Genomic DNA, 18927 nt, shown 5'->3' on the forward strand with positions numbered 1-18927 from the left:
GGGGTTGACGCATACCCGGTCGTGGGACGGTGGGGCAGAGAAGGCAGAGGTGGGGGCAGGAAGGCATCCAGGGCAGGTGGAGAGGTCCGGTGTGCTGCAGGAAGCCAAGGAAGGAACTAGAGAGGCAGGCAGGTGTGGCAAATGACAACTGAGCAAGGCCACTCCGCCACCTCACTCCGGAAGCTTCCAGTCACAGCCACAGGAATGATTCTAACTGATCATTCCCTATATAGAATGTACCCTATAGAGACTTTAAATGTCCATGGTTTTGAGACAGGGTCTTATATATAGCTTCAGCTGCTTTGAACTTGAGGCAATTCTCCTGTCTCAGTCTGAGTGGTGGGCTCACAGGTGTGTGTCGTATGTCCTGCGCCTATGGGGACTATGCTGGCACTTTGTTATTTCTCTGGATAATTCTACAAGGTGGACTCCACAAGTCAGTAAGCTGATAATTCTCTGGATAATTCTACAAGGTGGACTCCACAGGTCAGTAAGCTGAAGCAGATAGATGCCCTTAAGGTCACCACACCATATATGGTTATGGTTGCTGTTAGACTTAACCATCTGACTCCCCAGGAGGTGGGTACTGCTCCTATTTCTCCCAGAAGCATTGAAAAGGTCCCATATATGCCCAAGACCACAAAGCCTGTTAGTGTGGGCTGTGAGACAGATGGGAACTTTCACCCCAGGGCTCTGGGCTGGTGGTTGCCAGGGGGTGCACTTGAGTGGTGTGTCCAGTCCTCTCTTAGGGAGGACGGCGGGGTGGACTGAGTGGTGTTCTAGTTCTCTCTTAGGGAGGATGGCGGGGTGCACTTGGGTGGTGTGTCCAGTCCTCTCTTAGGGAGGATGGCGGGGTGGACTGAGTGGTGTTCTAGTTCTCTCTTAGGGAGGATGGCGGGGTGCACTTGAGTGGTGTGTCTAGTCCTCTCTTAGGGAGGATGGCGGGGTGCACTTGAGTGGTGTGTCTAGTCCTCTCTTAGGGAGGAGGGAGCTGCCACCTTTGCATCAGCCTGTCTTCCCACCTACTCTTGAGTAATTAAGTTTTTGCCATGGCTCCTCCAAGATCTCAGAGACTGCTTCTGTTAGCAGGAAGTGACCTCCCGCACTGCTGGGTGGTGCCCGGTGTGGACCGACTTCCACCGACAGGGCCGAGGGCAGCTTCGGCCAGCGTGCTTGGAAACACCTGTCGGGCACAGCACTCTGACGGCTGCCACTCTTCACCAAGCAGGAGCTGGCACGTAGGACACATGTCCCCTTTCAGCCCAGAAGATGTGGCAGGGTGTGTCACCAGTGTGGGAGGGATCGTTTCGTTCCAGAGTTCTGTCTTTCCTGTCGTCACAGAGGTGATACCACAGCGGTGACCTCGACCCACAGGGATGGGGAGAAGGGAAGATGGGAACGGGAGGGCACTGTGGACTGTGATCTATGTCTGCTGGCTCTCCTACGTCCCTCAGAGTTGAGGGTTGAGCCAGAGCAGGCAAGGTGGGAGCAGACGCCTCAGGCCAGCCTGTGGGGACGGATGAAGATGCGTGCTGAATGTGTGCGGTGAGGAAAGGTGAACCCCAGCATATGCCTGTGTCCCAACTCCAATACAGATGTGCAGCCTGGGCAGGGACGCGGCTCTGGAATATCACTGGGTCACAGAAGCAAAGCAAGCGCGGGTCGTACCTTGTGCGTGTCCCTAATTTTCTTTCTCAGCTCATTCTGCTGGTAATGGAAGTCTGTTCTGGTGATGGTCTTCTTGTCTGTCTTGCTCTGCCCTTCAGCCTGGACTACAATGGTCTCCCTGCGGCTTACAGCCAGCTCCATGTCCTGGATCATCCTCTCCTGCTGCTTCATCAGCTGCCCGTGCTTGACCTGGGGACACAAGACAGAGGGGCCGGGCAGGGCACGGCTTACGTGAGAGTGGCCAGCCCGCCCTCCCTGGCTTGTCTGCCTTTGACACTGGCCAGTGAAGTGTCAGGGATACAGAGAGGGCCACAAGGAGACGGAGAGACAGCACACACCGATGGGAGAGGTACAGCTATTCTTGTAATTGGTACAAAGGGAAGGCAGGAGGAGAGGAAGAAGAGGACCACACCAGGTTCTCTGCCAGCTGTGGTGAGAGGGCGGGTAAGTCTGTCTAGAGACGGGGGTTTGGTTAACTGTTTGGCTGTGACAGAGGCTGAGGGCTGCGGCTTGCGAGCATGGACTGCGCGAGTGCATGAGGACTTCTTAGGCCCTGGGAACATTTGTAGCTCGTTTGGATAAGTGTATTATATTTCATGAATGTTAGCGTGGATGACTATGATTTAAAAGGAAGGGGGCAGGGCTCAGGAAATGGCTCAGTCAGTGAAGCGTTCGCCTCAGAATGTGAAGAGCCAGGTTTGGTCCTCAGAACTCACAGAAAAGGTCAGGGGTGGCTCTGCACACTTTCAAGCCCAGTGCTGGGGAGGCAGTGACAGGAACAGCCCTGGGGCCTGTTGGTCACTCAGTGCCATCTAATGGGTGAGCTCCTGGCCCCGGAGAGACCCTGCCTCAAAGGAAGTGACCAACGTTCCTGAGGGTGCCCTCTGACTTCTGCACACACACAAGCACACACGAGCGCTCACACACAGCCATTCACACGCCTACAAGAAACAAGAGGGCAATGGATAAATGTCAGTGACTGTCAGCACCCAAACATCACAGTTGATAGGACGTGACGTTGAGACGCGCAAAGCAACCTGACAGGTCCCCTTAAAGCTGAGAATCTACATATAGCCTTCGGTAATCTAGATTTCAGGAGGGGGGTGGATTGCAACATATTTACTGTTATGTGTCCATCTGACTGGCCTGAGGGCTGCCTGGATAGCTGGGTGTATCCATGAGGAGGTCTGTGGGGATCAGCATGTTCGTGTGCACTAGTGGACGGAGTAAAGTGGACCCACGGTCTCCAGTGGGGGTGCCTGGGAAGATGGTGGCATGCTTTGGATTTGGCTGGCATACGGTGCTGGCTCTCCGAGGCTCTCACGGGCCATCATTGTGTACGCACACATTACAGAGCATGACTGTACACACGTCATGTTGGCTCTGCTTCAGAGCGTGACTGTACACACGTCATGTTGGCTCTGCTTCTCTGGGGACCCCTCCCTCGTTCTGAGGAACTCCACCGGGAATGGGGAAAGTGACAGACAGATCTAATTACAGGAGGCACATTTTAACGGGGACTTGAGGAAAGAGCCTGCTTGGGTGACCACATCCCAAGGTAGGAAGAAGAGGTTTCTGTGCTAAGCCAGGCAGAGGTGCACAGCCAGATGAACGAACCTTACCAACGACTAACTTATCCAACATCAATTACCAAACAGCCTGGGGGTGGGGAGGCTGAAGAGACTGCTCAGTTGTTAAAGAGAGCTAGCTGCTCTTGAGGAGGCCCTGAGCTTGATTCCCATCACCATGTCAGGAGGCCCACAACTGCCTGGACCTCCGGCTTCAGGGGAATCTGATGCTTCTGCTGGGCCCTTCGGGCTGTGCTCATGTGCACATACCCCCATGTAGATGCACACATGCATATATACATAATTAAAAATAAATAATAAAAAGTTTGAGACACGGTCTCACTGTGTAGGCCTGGCTGTCCTGGAACTCACTTTGTAGACCAGGCTGGCCTTGAGGTCACAGAGATCCATCTGCCTCTGCCTCACAAGTGCTGGGATTAAAGGCAATCAGCATTATACCTGGTTCAAAACAGTAAAATCCTTCAAAAGAAAGAAAGCCCATGTGCCAATGGCTCACCATGACACACCATGCCCAGCTGATGGGCTCAGTGACTTTGTTTGTGCTATAGGGTTTAGAGCATTGCCAGGGTCACCTGGTAGGCAAGAAGGCAGTTATGACTGAGATGGCCTTGGTTATGTCAGGCTGGATCCCAGCAAACACCAACCAGCAAGCACGTAGGTCATAGCTGAGGTGTCCCACACTGCCATCCGTCACAGCTGAGGCTGGGGTCATATCTGTGCACACAGGTTCTGCAGAGGTGGAGGAAGCCAAACCATTTGCATGTGTGGAGGGAGGCCACTGACCCCTACGGGGTTACATAGCAATGGGGCACACAGGGATGCTGGAGGCAGGGTGAGAGGACACCTTTGGCTTCCCCCTCACCTCAGGGATGAGGAGCTAGTTCGCTGCAGCAACCACACAATTTCTGTGCTTTTCTTTTGGGACAGGGTCTCATGTAGTCCAGACTGACTTTGCTTTCTCTGTTTAGCCGAGGATGACTTTGAACTCCTGATCTTCCTGCTTCCAACCTCCATGTGCTGGGATTACAGTGTGCACCACCACATCTGGCCTGCTTATGCTTTGAAAATCCAATTAAATTGATGTGTGTGTGTGTGTGTGTGTGTGTGTGTGTGAGAGAGAGAAAGAGAGAGAGAGAGAGAGAGAGAGAGAGAGAGAGAGAGATGCTGAGGCTGGTCTTGAACTTAACATCCTCTTGCCTCGGACCCCTGAATGCTGGGATGCATTGCAGGCATATATTGTGGTTCTTAGCTTTATATTTCATTTTATGCATGCTAGGCATGTAGTACAATCAATAAAAACCCAGAGACAGAAATTGGGGTTCAACCTAAAGGTCAGAAAGGCAAAACAGTCAGGCACTGGCTCTTACCTCTACCTCAGTCTGAAATGACGATCCTGCCTCCAGGAATCTCAGAATGAGACTTTATGTGAGAGCTGTCTCCTCCTGTTTTATATTCCTCTCTGGGGCTGGGATTAAAGGTGTGTACCACTACCGCCTGGTTTCTGTGGCAAACTAGTATGGCTACTGGGATTAAAGGTGTGTGTCACCACTGCCTGGTTTGTAAGGCTGACCAGCGGGGCTGTTTTATTCTCTGATCTTCAGGCAAGCTTTATTTATTAAAGTACAAATGAAATATCACTACACTGGACTTTTAGTTACTGATTTTCTTGCTGTGATAAACTATCCTGACAAAAAAGAATTTAAGGGAGGAAGGGGCTTATTCTTGCTTTCAGTTTTTTGTTTTGTTTTGTTTTTGGTTTTTAGAGACAGGGTTTCTCTGTGTAGCCCTACCTGTTCTGGAACTCACTCCGTAGACCAGGCTGACCTCGAACTCACAGAGATCTGCCTGCCTCTGCCTTCCAAGTGCTGGGATTAAAGGTGTGCACCACCACTGCCACCACCAGGCCCAAAACTTGCTATTCTAAGCGGTACCACCGATCATGGTGGGGAAGGGAGCAGGGGCTTGGCCGGTTGGTCACCCTGCATCCTTAGTTAGCAATGAGTGCTCCGCTCCCGTTCTACTTTACTGAGTCCATAGAGAGTGGGGGCTCAGAGTCAGGTGGCTCTAACAACCTCAATCAGCCTAATCTAGATAATTCCCCACAGGTGTGCTAAACTAATCTAGATGACACCTCACAGGTGCGCTCAGACATCGTCCTCTAGGTGACTGTGGATCTTGTCAAGTTAACATCAGTCACACTGGGGAACACATCCTAGGCCTTGAGCACAGATGCTTTACTGCTGAGCGACAAGCCAGCTCAGCTCATGCGGGAGGGCTAAGAGCAGCCAACAGCCTGAGGCCGTTCCATAATGAATGACATCAGAAAAGTGATGTCACTATGGCTAACTGATCTGTTTTTATTTAACACTTTATTTTCTGAGAATGTGTGTCTCGCCTGCATGCCTGGTACCTATGAAGGCCAGGAGAGAACATCTGTCTGATCTCTGGAACTGGAGTTACATGAAACTGTGAACCACCACATGAGTGCTGGGAATCAAACCCGAGACCGCTGGAAGACTAACCAGTGCGCTTAACCGCAGAGCCATCTCTCCAGCCCCTAACTGCTCTTATTTTCATCCCTAAGGTCTTGAAGCTTAAACAGATGGTCATTTGTGATTTAGCTGTTCTTACAGTCAGTGAAGTCCACTACTCCTGAGAGGTGGGATGAGGTGCCCCTGAGCTTTTTTTTTTTTTTTTTTTTTTAGTTCGGTTCGGGAGGTCCTTCTGTCTATGTGTTGCTTTTATTGGTTAATAAATAAAGAAACTGGCTTGGCCTGATAGGGTAAAACAGAGCTAGGTGGGGGTGGAGGGGACTAAATTGAATGCTGGGATGATGGAGGAAGGTCATTGGCTAATAAAGGAACTGCCTTGGCCCATTTTATTGGTTAGAAGATAGGTGGGAGGAGTAAACAGAACAGAACGCTGGGAGGAAGAGGAAGTGAGCTCAGACTCCACAGCTCTCCTCTCGGGAGCAGACGCCTCAGAGAGGCCATGCTCCGCTCTCCCGGGCAGACGCACGCGATGAAGCAAGCCGCCAGGTTAGACATGCTGAACCTTTCCCGGTAAGACCAGTGATCACAGATTATTAGAGATGGGTTGATCGGGATGTGAGAATTAGCCTGTAAGGGCTAGAGCTAAAGGGCCAAGCAGTGATTAAAAGAATACAGTTTCCGTGTAATTATTTTGGGTAAAGCTAGCCGTGGGGGCAGCCGGGTGTTGGGGATGCAGCCCCGCCGCCCTTATTACTACACTGGGAGAAAGAAGGGCAGAGGCAGGGAGAAGCCATGTTACCCTGCTGAAGACAGACGCTGAAACTTTACCCAGTAAGTCACAGCCACGTGGTGATACACAGATTGCTAGAAATGGGCTAAACTATCCCATTTCTAGTTAAACTAATATGTAAGAACTAGCCAATAAGAAGCTAGAGCTAATGGGCCAAGCAGTGATTTAATTAATACAGTTTGTGTGTGGTTATTTCGGGTCTGAGCTGCTGAGCAGCCAGAAGCGAACAAGCGACCTCCCCACTACATGAATTGTTTTTTGTTGCTCGTGTTTGAGACAGGGTCTCACTGTGTCACCCTGGCTAGCTGGAACTTGCTGTGTACAGCAGGCTAGCCTCAGATTGCTGGGATTAAAGATGGGCACCACCACACCAGCCCATATGAGGTTCTTTTTGTTCCACAGTGAGTTGAGACCATTGGGCTGGGAAACTGGGCATTACAGCCAGTGTTTGAGAACATCAGAGGGGCCTTGAGTGCTTGGAGTCACGATAAGACAGCGTTTTATAGGGTGATGTGCACATGAGCACATGTCCTGGCTGCTGTGGGGTTATTCTGCACAGTATAGACGGAAGTCAGGCAGACCCGGGGTGTGAGAGGTGGGTGACGGCACAGAGCCTGCAGCCGCATTTGCTGCAATGCAGCCACTGTGCAGCAGCAGGTCCTCCCCAGGGATCTCGCCTGTTGCCAGAGGCAGGGTGGCTGAGTGGCTCCCCATCTGCAGCATCTCTGCCGCCTACGCCCACAGCCCTGACACACTCACCTTCATCCTGTGGATCTCGGCCTTCATGGCCCGGATCTCTGTCTGCCCGGTATCGGAATCCACTGAGGCGCGCATCTCCTTTGCCAGCTGGATTTTTTTCTCCCAGAGCATGATCTGGTGTCTTCAGAGGCAGGAGAGGCAGTGTCAGGGCCGGAGCAGTTTGAGCTGGAGTGACAGAGACCCCACCACCACCTCTGCCCAGGGGTGTGGCAAACAAAGCCAAAAAGTCTTTAACTCAGGCTCCTTACAAAATGGTTTGTCAAGTCTTGAGACAGAGAGACTTCTGCATATGGGCTGGCAGGGAGGAGAGGAGAGAGAGCAGAGGAGGGAAAGGGGAAGATTAAAAGAGGGAGAGATGAGAGATGGGCTGGAGAGACGGCCCAGTGGCTGAGAACCCTGCCTGCTCTGGCAGAGGGCCTGGATTCAGTCCCCAGCACCCATGTGGTTTCCTACACCGACTGTAACTCTGGTGTCAGAGGCATTCTTGAGAGAGAGAGAGATGGGGAGGCAGCAGGGGAACACAACTGAGGACCTGAGAATGTACGCGTGATTGGTAAAAGTCAAATAAGGAAGTGAAAAACTCTGTCAGAAAGCTGCCCAAATGTAACCCAGACCACAAGCCCCAAAGCCACTGTGTGTCTCTGTGTGTGTCTGAGTTAATGCACAGATCTTGTCAAGTGGCAAGAAACACATGATCCCTTCTAGAATACTCCTGTCAATCAAGGGGCACTTGATGGTGCCTACAAACGGTTTCCAAGGGAGAGGTACATGTGTGTGCAAAATGCAAAGACACCATGACAATGTAAAATTGCCTCAAAGGGAATGGTCTTGCTACAAACCAAACAAGAAATCTATCTATACAGTGGTCTATTAGGATGAATATTGGGAGCTGGGAAGGGCTCAGAGGTAGAACACTTGCCTGGCACGTGCAAGGTCCTGAATTCCATCCCCAGTACACACATACACACGTACACACACGTACATGCACAGGCACACACAGAACAGAGCTGATACTACGCATTCTCCCTTTTCCCGTTAGTTCAGTGGGGGGGGGGGTGGTATGCACCTGCACGCACACAGAAGCCAGAGGACATCTGGCTTCCTGCACTGTTATTCTTCATGTAGTCTCAGGAGACAGGTCTCTCAGTGAACCTAGAGCTAGACCGAGCTCCATCGTGCTGGGGTTTTGGGCACACTTGGCCATGCATAGCTTTTTACGTAGGTGCTGGAGATGTGAACTCAGGTCCTCCTGTATCCACTGAGCCATCTCCCCGTTTCTCCTTTTCTACTCTGTCACAGTGTAAAATGCTTGGGGTTGTGTTTATATATTACTACCTTTTTCCATAAAAATAAGATATATTTTATAAACTTTATCCCAAAGGAAACCACTCAATACCCAGGGATACTGGCCTGGCTGGTGGTTGCCGCCGAGGGTTATTCTACAGATCTGTACAGTGGCTTTCTGGGGTTCTTCTGGGGTTCACAAAGCTGGCCTTCAGAGCTACTCCCCAGCGATGCCAATGTTTGGTGGCCATTCCCACAGAACCTTGGCGGGTCTGGGGACCTTTAGCAGCGCCACACAGCTGAGCCCCTTACTCACTCGGCCTCCACCAGGCTGTTGAGGAGGGTGGTCTTTTCTTCACGGAGCTGCGTCAGCTTTTCCTCCATCTGGATGGTCTCTCTCTCTGCGTCCTGCGTGGACCGGGGAGAGCTGTGAGGATGGCTCAGGCCTGTGGCCCCTGGAGACCCTGGGGGTGACTGAGCGGGCGGTGGGTAGTGCCAACCTTCAGCGTGCGCACAAACTCTGTCTCGGCCACCAGGTTGCTCTGCTGCAGCTGCTCGGAGTCACACCGGTTCTTGTCCATCAGCATGTTGAGTTTGGTCAGGTCGTTGTTCAGGTCCTTCATGTGCCGGTGGATCTCCTTCTGTTCCTTCTTCTCTTGTTCAATCTTGTCTGTGGAGGGACAGGTGGTGGGGGGGGGGGGGCGATGCTGGAGGTCCAGGGGTCCTCAGCTGGCAGCAGCTATGCCCCCTTCCATCCCTTCCTGTCCTGTCTGACGCAGGTGGAGATCAGGGGAGGGGTGCTCAGATGCCGTGGGTATCTAGGGAAGGCAGGCCAGCCCTTTGCCTCCAACACCTGGCCTTAGGGCAGGGTGGGAAGGAGAAGGACCAAAGACATTTTGACGGGGGAAGAAAAAAGGCACCAGGGTAGGTGACCCATAAAATCCTGCTGTCAGGTTCTCTGCCTTTCCCACACCAGTGTCCTTGGCTGGCTCATAGCTAGGCCTCTGGATGTGCCTATCTTCGTCCCAGCTGATGTCACTCGTGTCAGGGTGGGGCTCTACCTTCCAGCCTGGCTTCCCACACTGCTGTTCACTGCTGGTGCCAGGAGGCCTGGCGTACTACTCGATACTCTGCCCTTGTGAGTAGCCAAAGGCTGTGAGAGGATGCAGTGGGATCCCTGGCGAGTGGGCAAATGCAGCAGCCCCGTTTCTCCACGCAGTGCTTAACTGACTCTCTTCTCTGGACCACGTGGGACCCAGGATATCTCAGTAAGGTGCCCTTCGGTGGTGACCCAGGAATGACATCCTGACAGGCCCCTGGGTGTCAGAAAGGTTGCTTCTCGGCACAAGGGACAACCCGGTGGTACCCAGCGTGCTTCTGGCGTCTGTGCGGGCGGGAACAAAGTGTTCAGGACCAGGAGTCGAGGAGACTGGCTGCATTTGTCTGATTTCACAGATCTTTTTGCTCCCATCCCCCACGGACCTCAGGAACACGGTGAATAGCACCGACAAACTAGATGACTATAGAGTTGTACTGGTTTGCTTTGTTTTCCTTTTGAAACATGGTCTTACTATGTAGCCCAGGATAGCCTCAGACTTACGGCCTCAGGGCCCTGGGTGGCACCTGGTCTGGGAGTGATGTGGCTAGGAGGGAGCTCACTTAGAGTGCTGGAATTGCTGGTGTGTGGGGGTCTGGGATTGAGGGGGCGGGGAGGGAGTGCGGGGCTGCGCAGCTCCGCCCCCAGGGCGTTCGTAGCCCCGCCCCCAGCGGCTCACTCTCTAAGCGAAGCTTCTTTTGCTCCATAATGTGCATCTCCTTCTTGAGCTGGTCCAGGGACACCATTTGCTCCTCGCGTTCGTGTGTGACCTGGACCAGTTCCTGCTGCAGGCGCAGCCAGTTCATCTGCGCCTCTGCCACTCCCGTGTTGTGCTCTTCCGTCAGCTTCGACAGCCTTTTGATCTCCAGTTCCAGGGGTCCAGCTTCTTCCCCCTGGAGGGATTTAATCGGAGGGCAGCGTGAGCCTCGGGATCCTCAGGTTTGCTTTTATTATTATTCATGTGTGCTGTATATACATGTGCACATGTGCGTGTTTGCGTGCGTGCACGTGTGTGTGTCTGTGTGTGTGCGTGCGCGCGCCCCACGCGCAGCCACAGAGATAAGCGTGCCATAATAAGTATTATCTTGTTCAGACAGGGTCTCTCGGGAATCTGGAATTTATTGATTGGTTGGACTGACTGGCCAGCAGGCTGCAGGGATCCTCCAGTCCCTGCCTCCCCAGTATTGGGATTACAGGTACAAACTGCTATGCCTGGTTTTTACTGTGGGTGCCGGGGTGGAACCCAGGTCTGTATGATCACGAAGTGTGCACTTTACAGACTGAGCCAGCTCCCCACAGCTCTTCTTTTGGGGTGGGCTATGGAGAATCATGAATTCATCGCATTTACTTCATGGGCTCAGACAGCGCTCTTATCTTTCACTGGTTTTGAGGTCCCAGGTCCTTGTGGGCACGGCCTTCCACCCGCTAGGACACTCTGAATATGTTCTCTGACCTCAGACCATCCACAGGCAGAAGAGGGCTTCCCTGACAGCTTGCTCTACTTGAAGACTTCACACCCATGGTGGGTCCTTAGGTTCCCGGTAAGTGACTTACAGGTAAGTCACCTGAGTTACAGGAAAGACATGGAGCCCTCAAACTGATTAAACCACAGTGTGGTATTGCCTCGGTCCAGCCTGCTACCTGTGTGTCTGTGTGACTCAAAAGCCTTGAAGAAAATCAAAAGAAGCCAGGCATGTAGCACACAGCTCTCAGAAGCTGAGGCCCCAGGATAGTAAGGTCTGGGCCCACCCGGGCCACGCAGCAACTCTCTGTCTCACAAAACAAACCAGAGAAATCAAAAATAAGGTTCACGTCAGAGAGGACGATGTGGAATTCAGGTCCCGGTTATAGAGGTGAGGAGGAGCCTCGTCACCCAGCCCGGCCTGGGGATTGCAGCCTGGAGCATGCGCACACGGCCACTTCACTAGTGGGACGGGGGGGGGGGGGGGGTGGTGGTGGTGGAGAGGTGCCAGCTATCTGCGAGCCCCGCGCACACGGCTCGGAGCCCAGGGCGGTTCCTCACCCCCAGCACGGCCACAATCTGCTCCAGCTGCTTGTTGAAGAAGTTGATGAGGCTCTGCTTCCTCTCGATGAGGATGGTGCGCCGCGCGATCTCGCTCTCGCTGTTGGTGATGAGGTCGTTGAGCCGCTTCACCTCCTTGTCCAGCTCCGCCAGCGTCTTCTTATGCATGTCCACCTTGCAGCTAGTGTTGGTGATGTCCAGGGTGGCCTGAGCAATGTCGCCGTCAAGTTTTGAGAGATGTGTCACCTGAGGGCACGAAGGGCAACAAGGTGTGAGCGTTTTCTGCCACTTGAACGGGCCAGGCTGCTGTTTCCTTGACACTCTACATGTATTCTGGAGAGATCCCTGTGTACAGTTGTAAAGAAGCGAACTGGCTGGGCCCTGAGTCTTGAGAGCCTACAAGGGGCTTGTTTACACAATGGAAATGCAAAAACAGAAAGCTGGGTGTAGTTGTACATGCCTGAGGTGGGAGGGTCTTGAGTTTAAGGCCAGCTTGGGCTACACAGTGAGTCTGAGGTCAGTGTAGGCTACAAGAGACTCTCTCTCTCAAAAGGTCGGGCTGGTTCATGTCTTTCTTTTCTTTTTTCTCAGAGATCTGCCTGCCTCTGCCTCATGGCTGGTTTATGTCTTTAATCCTGGCCCTTGGGAGGTAGAGGCAGGAGAATCACAGTTTAAGACTACTCTGGTCTACACACAGAGCTCTAGGCCAGCCAGGGTTATATGGTAAGACCTTGGAGGGAGGGAGGGACGGAGGGAGTGTGAGATGAGAGGACAGGAGAAAGCGAGCTATCAGGGATGGATTTTCTTTATAGACGAGCATAGCATAAGTGCACAGGGGAACATACTGAATCATGGGCGAGTCTGTCACAAAGGTAGCACCAGATCACCTGGAAGACTTCTTCTAGTGTTCAGTCCACATGGCCTCCCGTGCCCCTCCCCCTCCCTCCCATGCCCCCAAGGAGAGAGGGGGTGGGGCCACATGCCACTATCTCTTTAGTCTGAACGATTCTGTCTCATACCTTTTTTTTCTTCTTTAAGACATTTATTATGTATACAGTGTTCTGCCTGCAGGTATCTCTGCAGGCCAGAAAGGGGCACCAGATCTCAGTACAGATGGCTGTGAGCCACCATGTGGTTGCTGGGAATTGAACTCAGGACCTCTGGAAGAGGAGCAGCCAGTGCTCTTAACCACTGAGCCATCTCTCCTGCTCTCCCACCCTGTCTCAGCCATCTCTCCAGGCCTCTGTCTCATATTCTTCTGTAATTAAAAAAAAATTTTTTTTTTGAGATAAGGGCTCACTGTATAAGTGCTGGCTGGCCTCTACCTCCCAGGTGCTGAGATTAAAAGTGTGTGCCGTCACCTTTAGCCTCCACCTCCCAGGTGCTGAGATTAAAAGTGTGTGCCCTCACCTTTAGCCTCTCCTATCTAATTTTTAACGGCTGTGTGATGCACAGTGGGACATTTCCTGATCCCGTTCAGATTATGGCATATTCTTCCTCTCACACTGTGATTGGGCAGAACAGGTTGCCTCTGCCACTACCCTCTGCGACCTACGGAAGGCATCCTGGCCTCCCAGGAACCCCAGGACCTCAGCTCTGCCCCCGAGTTTATAATGAGATCCTGCATCGACACCCTTCCCCGCTTCTCTCTGTCCCAGCTCCAGACAGAATCCTGACAATCACCCTTTGATCCCCGTTTCTGCACCACCCGGCACCGGTGCAGAGGGCTTTTGAGTACCCACTGTCTCCTTTCAAGGACTCCACTTCAGCTGGAAAACCACAGTAATAAAGTTGTTAACCTAAGACTCTTTACTGCCCTCTGGTGGGAAGAGGTGGTGACAGGACATGCCCAGTCTAGGAAGGAGCAGGATGGGGACCTGGCAACAGGAGCCTTAGCAGACAGGTCTAGCCTGTGCAACAATAGCCAAGCAGGCTGCTTCACACCCACCATGTCCCTTAGTGTTTCGAAAGCACCTGGGACATCTCTTTCTGCCTGCCCTGCTCCCAGAGGAAACACTTGAGCAACGTCGGCCTGGATATCCCAAAGAGATCCGGCAGGGCTATGCATTAGCCGCTGCCAGCCGTGGACAGTCAGGTCAAAAGCGTGTGTGGAATGGGAACGTTCAGGCTGTGGTCATTTCAGGAGGCCAGGTGACAGCAGCCACCATGACAGCAGTGGTGGCAGGTGCAAGCCTCCGTCACCTTCAAGATGACAGGAAAGGCAGCTGAGCCCCCAGGGCCCAAGGCTGGGCCCAAGGCCCTGGTCTCAAGGGAGCTGGATTCAGGTGTTAACTGCAGAGACACCATATCTAACCCTGGCTTCCGCCCAGGACTGGTGGCTTTAGTAGCTTGTCCTCAGAGTGTAGACATTAGCAGACCCGGGTTTCTTTGCAGAGCTGCTCAAAACACTGAAAGACCCGAGCCAGCCTGAAACCCTTAACAAGAGACTTGTCAATCATAATACGGGATGCTCTCGTGATGAAGGTCGTGAAAAGTGAAGGTTTGCGGTATCGAAGGATGGGTAGTGGCAAGAGCAAACGTGTTGGATGTTGTTGGGTAAAACGGAAAATGGAAAAATTCAGTGAGCCCCCAGCTTAATGCCTGTGCACATTTCTCCCTGTGTCACTGGTCAATGAGACTAATAAAAATGTAATCAAATGGACCCCAAACCAGATGTTTAACATGAGTGCAATGTTAGCGTGAGTGAGTGTGTGTGGTGTGTAAATGTGTGCAGAAGGGAGGAAATCTAGAAGTGGTTTCCTGGACAGTGGGACTACAGCGTCCATTGTTTTCCTTATGTCTCCCTGGGTTCTGCCTCCTTCCTCTTCGACCCTTGGTGCTGGAGACAGAGCCCAGGGCCTCATGTACGCTGGGCAAACTCTCCAGGTGTTCAACAATAAGACAATATTAGCTGGATCTGTCATCCCAGCTGCTTAGGAGACTAAGTAAGGCATGCCGGTCATGAGTGTAAGCCTAGCCTGAGCTATAGAACACGTTCACCCTAGGCAACTAGTGAGACCCTATCTCAAAGATAAAAAGAGGGCTGGGCAGTAGCGGTGCAGCTGGGCCTTTAATCCCAGCACTTGGGAGGCAGAGGCAGGTGGCTGTCTGAGACTTCAAGGCCAGCCTGGGTTACAGAGATAGTTCCAGGACAGGCTCCAGAGCTACACAGAGAAAACTTAACTCAAAAAAACAAAATAAATAAATAAAAAGTGGGCTTGGGGAGCTGGGGTGGGATATAGCTCACTGCTCAGAGTCCTGCATTCCATCCCCAGAGCCTGATAGGTAACCCAGGCCTATAGTCCTAGCACTTAAGAGGGATCAGAGATCCGAGGTCATGGGGCTGGAGAGTTAGCTCAGTGGTTAAGAGCACTGCTTGCTTTTCCAGAGGTCCTGAGCTCAATTCCCAGCAACCACATGGTCACTCACAACCATCTGTAATAATATTTGGCACCTTCTCCTGACCTGCAGGCATACATGTAGACAGGACACTATATACATAATAAATATTTAAAAAAAGAAATTCAAGGTCATATATACTTATATATGTGTACACACATATATAATAGATAGATAACACACACACACACACATATATATAATATGAAGCTCTCTGAGTTTCAAGGCCAGCCTGCTCTCTCTCTCTCTCTCTCTCTCTCTCTCTCTCTCTCTCACACACACACACACACACACACACACACTAGTAAGTTTGGGATCAGCTGGAGCTCCGTGAGACTCAGCCTCACAGAAGAAGGACAAAAAGGACCTTTGTGTAGGGTGTAGCGCTTGCCTGGCATGGACAGGCCCCTAGGCTCAATCTCTAGCACTACAGAAACTAAATTAATTAAAATAAATTATAGGGTTGGGTGTGGTGGCCCACATCTTTGATCCTGGCACTTGGGAGGCAGAGACAGGCAGATATCTCTGAGTTTCAAAGCCAGCCTGATCTACACACCAAGTTCCAGGATGACCAGGACTACCTAGAGAGACCCTCCCTCCAGAAGAAAAGCAGAAATAAGTAAGCAAATTATAGAAAGTGTTGCTTTGACAGCTAGAAACAAGGTCTTGAGGGGCCGCCCCAAGAGCCCTTTGCTCATAGGCCTCTAGCTCCAGCCCAGCCCCTGCCCCGTCAGCTGGAGGCCGCCTACCAGGTTGGTATTCTCCTTCTGCAGCTTCCGAAGGAGCTGTTGGAAGTACTTGGTCATCTTGCTGGAGGTCCCGTGCTCCTGCAGCTTGTCCATGATGGAGACATCCATCTTTTGCCGTAGCTCCTGCTCCTGACGGACAGCCTGGCGGGCCGCCTGGAGTTCGCTCAAGACTGCCGAGTGTTCCTGCAAAAGAAGAAAGAACCATGGGGAGGACATGTGTGTGGCTGTCCTCCTACAGGCTGGCTGAGAGCATAGGCCCAGGCTTGGGGGCCGTGCCTCACCAGAGAGCCCTTGTTCAGCATTTCCTCCGTGTCCTGCAGGGCCAGCTGGTAGGTGTTGAACTCGCTCTGCAGGGCCTCTTGCTTGCTCAAGCACTGGGTGGTCATTTTCTGCACTAGCATGGCTTCTGTCTCTGAGCGGTTCAGGAGGCGGGCCAGATTCTCATTCTTCTCTTCCTCCTTCATGATGGACCTCTTATAGGCTTCGATCTCACCGTCTATGGACTTAACCTGATGTTCACATTCCCTGCAAAACCAAAAGAGCAAAGCTGGTCACTGGCCAGACACCAGGAACCCGCTCAGGAGAATCTCACTGGGTGGATTCCAATGTGGAGAAGGAATTTTGGATGCCAACTCTTAACTGCTGTTCGTTTCTGTGTGGGAGTCGTCTAGCTTACTTTTCTGTTGCAGTGGACAAAACACTGACCAAAAGCAATGTGTGTGGGGGGGCTGGAGAGATGGTTCAATGGTTAAGAGCACTGGCTGCTCTACCAGAGGTCCTGAATTCAATTCCCAGCAACCACATGGTGGCTCACAACCGTCTGTAATAAGATCTGGTGCCCTCTTCTGGCGTGCGGGCACACATGGAGGCAGAATGTTGTATACATAATAGATAAATAAATAAAATTAAAAAAAAATTATCGTTGGGCGTTTAAAAAAAAAAAGCAATGTGGGGAGGAAAGGGTTTGTTTGTCTTACATGTTATAGCCAGTTATCAAGGGAACTCAAGATGGGAACCTGAAGGCAGGAAGTGAAGCAGAGGCCGTGAAGGAAAGCTGCTTACTGGCTTGCTCAGCCAGCTTTCTTTTCTTTTCTTTTCTTTCTTTCTTCCTTCCTTCCTTTCCTTCCTTTCCTTCTTCCCTCCCTCCCTTCCTCCCTCCCTCCTTCCTTCCCTTTTTTTTTTTTGAGACAGGGTTTCTCTGTGTAGCCCTAGCTATCCTGGTACTCACTCTGTAGCCCAGGCTGGCCTCGAACTCACAGGATCCGCCTGCCTCTGCCCCTCAACTGCTGGGATTAAAGGAGTGCACCACTACCGCCTGGCTTCAGGCTGCTTTCTTACTTGACCCAGGACCACCTGTGCAGGTGTGGTCTGGTCTACAGTGGATTAGGCCCACCCACATCAGTCATCAGTCAAGAAACAGACACGTCCAGGAGCCAATCTGACAGCAGCAATATCTCAGCTAAGATTCTCAGATAACTAATTTGTGTCAAATTGACAAAACCCAACTCGTAAAGTGTGTCTGTGTATGCAGTGTGGATGTCTTCCTCGGTCCCTCTCCACCCTATTTTTTTTTAGTGTTTTGTTTATTTATTGTATATGTGCTCATGCGTGTATGTCCTGGCACTGGTGTGGAGGTCAGAGGACAACTGTGTCTTTTCCCACTGAGCTAGATGTGTGTCCCAGGCTGATCTTAAAACCTTGTGATCCTTCCGCCTCTGGCTCTTGCATATCCAACCAACATTTGCCACTACACTGCCTTATATTTTTAGTTAAAAATTAGTAATTTTTTGTGTAGGGCCAGGTACGCATGCCACGGAGCATGTGTGCAGATCAGAAGACAGCCTTTGGACGTCGGTTTTCCCCATCAACCATGTGGGTCTTGGGGATTGAACTTGGGTCATTAGTCTTGGTAGCAGGTGTCTTTTACCGTCTGAGCCTTCTTGCTGGACCCACCTTAATTTTTCAGACAGGGTCTCTCACTGAACCTGGATATCGGTGTTATGGCTAGACTGGTTGACGAGGGAGCCCTAGGGATCTTCCTGCCTCCACCTCCCTAGTCCTGGGGTTTCAAGTGTGTACCACCCTTAGCTGGGGAGATGGCTCAGTGGCTAAGAATACCGGATGCTCTTCCAGAGGACCAAGGTTTGATTCCCAGCACTCACATGGTGGCTCATAACCATCCATAACTCCAGTTCCAAGGGATCAGATGTCTCCTGGCCTTTGTGTGCATGCATATGTATTGCAGGCAATATACCCATAGACAGTGTGAGTGTGTGTGTATGACAGATAGATAGACAGACAGATAGATAGACAAATAAATAAAAATTAAAAGGCAGTTGAGGATGTAACTCAGTGGTAGAACACTGGCCTAGCATGCATGCCCAAAGCCATATCCTGGATTAACAGAAATTGAATTTTTTTATTTGTATGTGTGATGATTTTTCCTCTTTCATCCCAAGACCTTGCCTTTTTTTTTTGTTTTTTCGAGACAGGGTTTCTCCGTAGCTTTTGGTTCCTGTCCTGGAACTAGCTCTTCTAGACCAGGCTGGCCTCGAACTCACAGAGATCCGCCTGCCTCTGCCTCCCAAGTGCTGGGATTAAAGGCGTGCACCACCACCGCCCGGCTATTGCCCTTCTTATTTAAAACAAGATTTTAAGAGCCCCACTACATAGGCCTGGCTGGTCTGGAGCTATGTGTAGACCAGGCTGATCTTGAACTCACCACCGTGCTTGGCCAGACTTCCTCTACATCTTCAGGATGCAGACCCAGCTCCTCTGTGGGCACAGCAGCAGCTGGTGCCCTGCTGGGCAGGCTCAGGCTACTTCATTTGTTGGTATCGTTTTTGGAGACAGACTCTCAGTGTGATGCCCAGGTTGGCCTTAAATTCCCAGGCCTGAGCAACCCTCTCAAAAGATGACCACCTGCTCCCAGGGCCCGGGCATATCAGCTACAGCTAGAGACAGAGGCCCATTTGCTGGTTACATGTGCAAGTGTGAGCATATGTTGCTAAAATCTCCACTTGACATTCTGCGAGTGCATATTTTAAAATGCAGGATAGTGGCAGAGAATGGTGGCAT

The 18927-nt window shown here is 51.6% G+C and overlaps 1 protein-coding gene across 2 annotated transcripts in view; it reads right to left on the reverse strand.

The window, feature by feature from the left end:
• The window catches only part of Ccdc40 (coiled-coil domain containing 40), a 47199-nt gene that overhangs the window by 3911 nt on the left and 24361 nt on the right, over positions 1-18927 (reverse strand). For both annotated transcript variants that reach the window (XM_041635911.1, XM_041635909.1), the window contains exons 11-18: positions 16131-16374; positions 15850-16032; positions 11702-11947; positions 10358-10571; positions 9083-9252; positions 8899-8990; positions 7299-7419; positions 1669-1857 (exon numbers count right to left, since the gene is read on the reverse strand). In XM_041635911.1, the coding sequence (XP_041491845.1) occupies positions 1669-1857; positions 7299-7419; positions 8899-8990; positions 9083-9252; positions 10358-10571; positions 11702-11947; positions 15850-16032; positions 16131-16374 (1459 nt within the window). The remainder of the gene's footprint in view (positions 1-1668; positions 1858-7298; positions 7420-8898; positions 8991-9082; positions 9253-10357; positions 10572-11701; positions 11948-15849; positions 16033-16130; positions 16375-18927) is intronic.

Source organism: Microtus oregoni, unplaced genomic scaffold (assembly GCF_018167655.1).
Source record: "Microtus oregoni isolate MIOR12 unplaced genomic scaffold, Mior012 000048F_ref0000485, whole genome shotgun sequence".
Lineage (NCBI taxonomy): Eukaryota > Metazoa > Chordata > Mammalia > Rodentia > Cricetidae > Microtus > Microtus oregoni.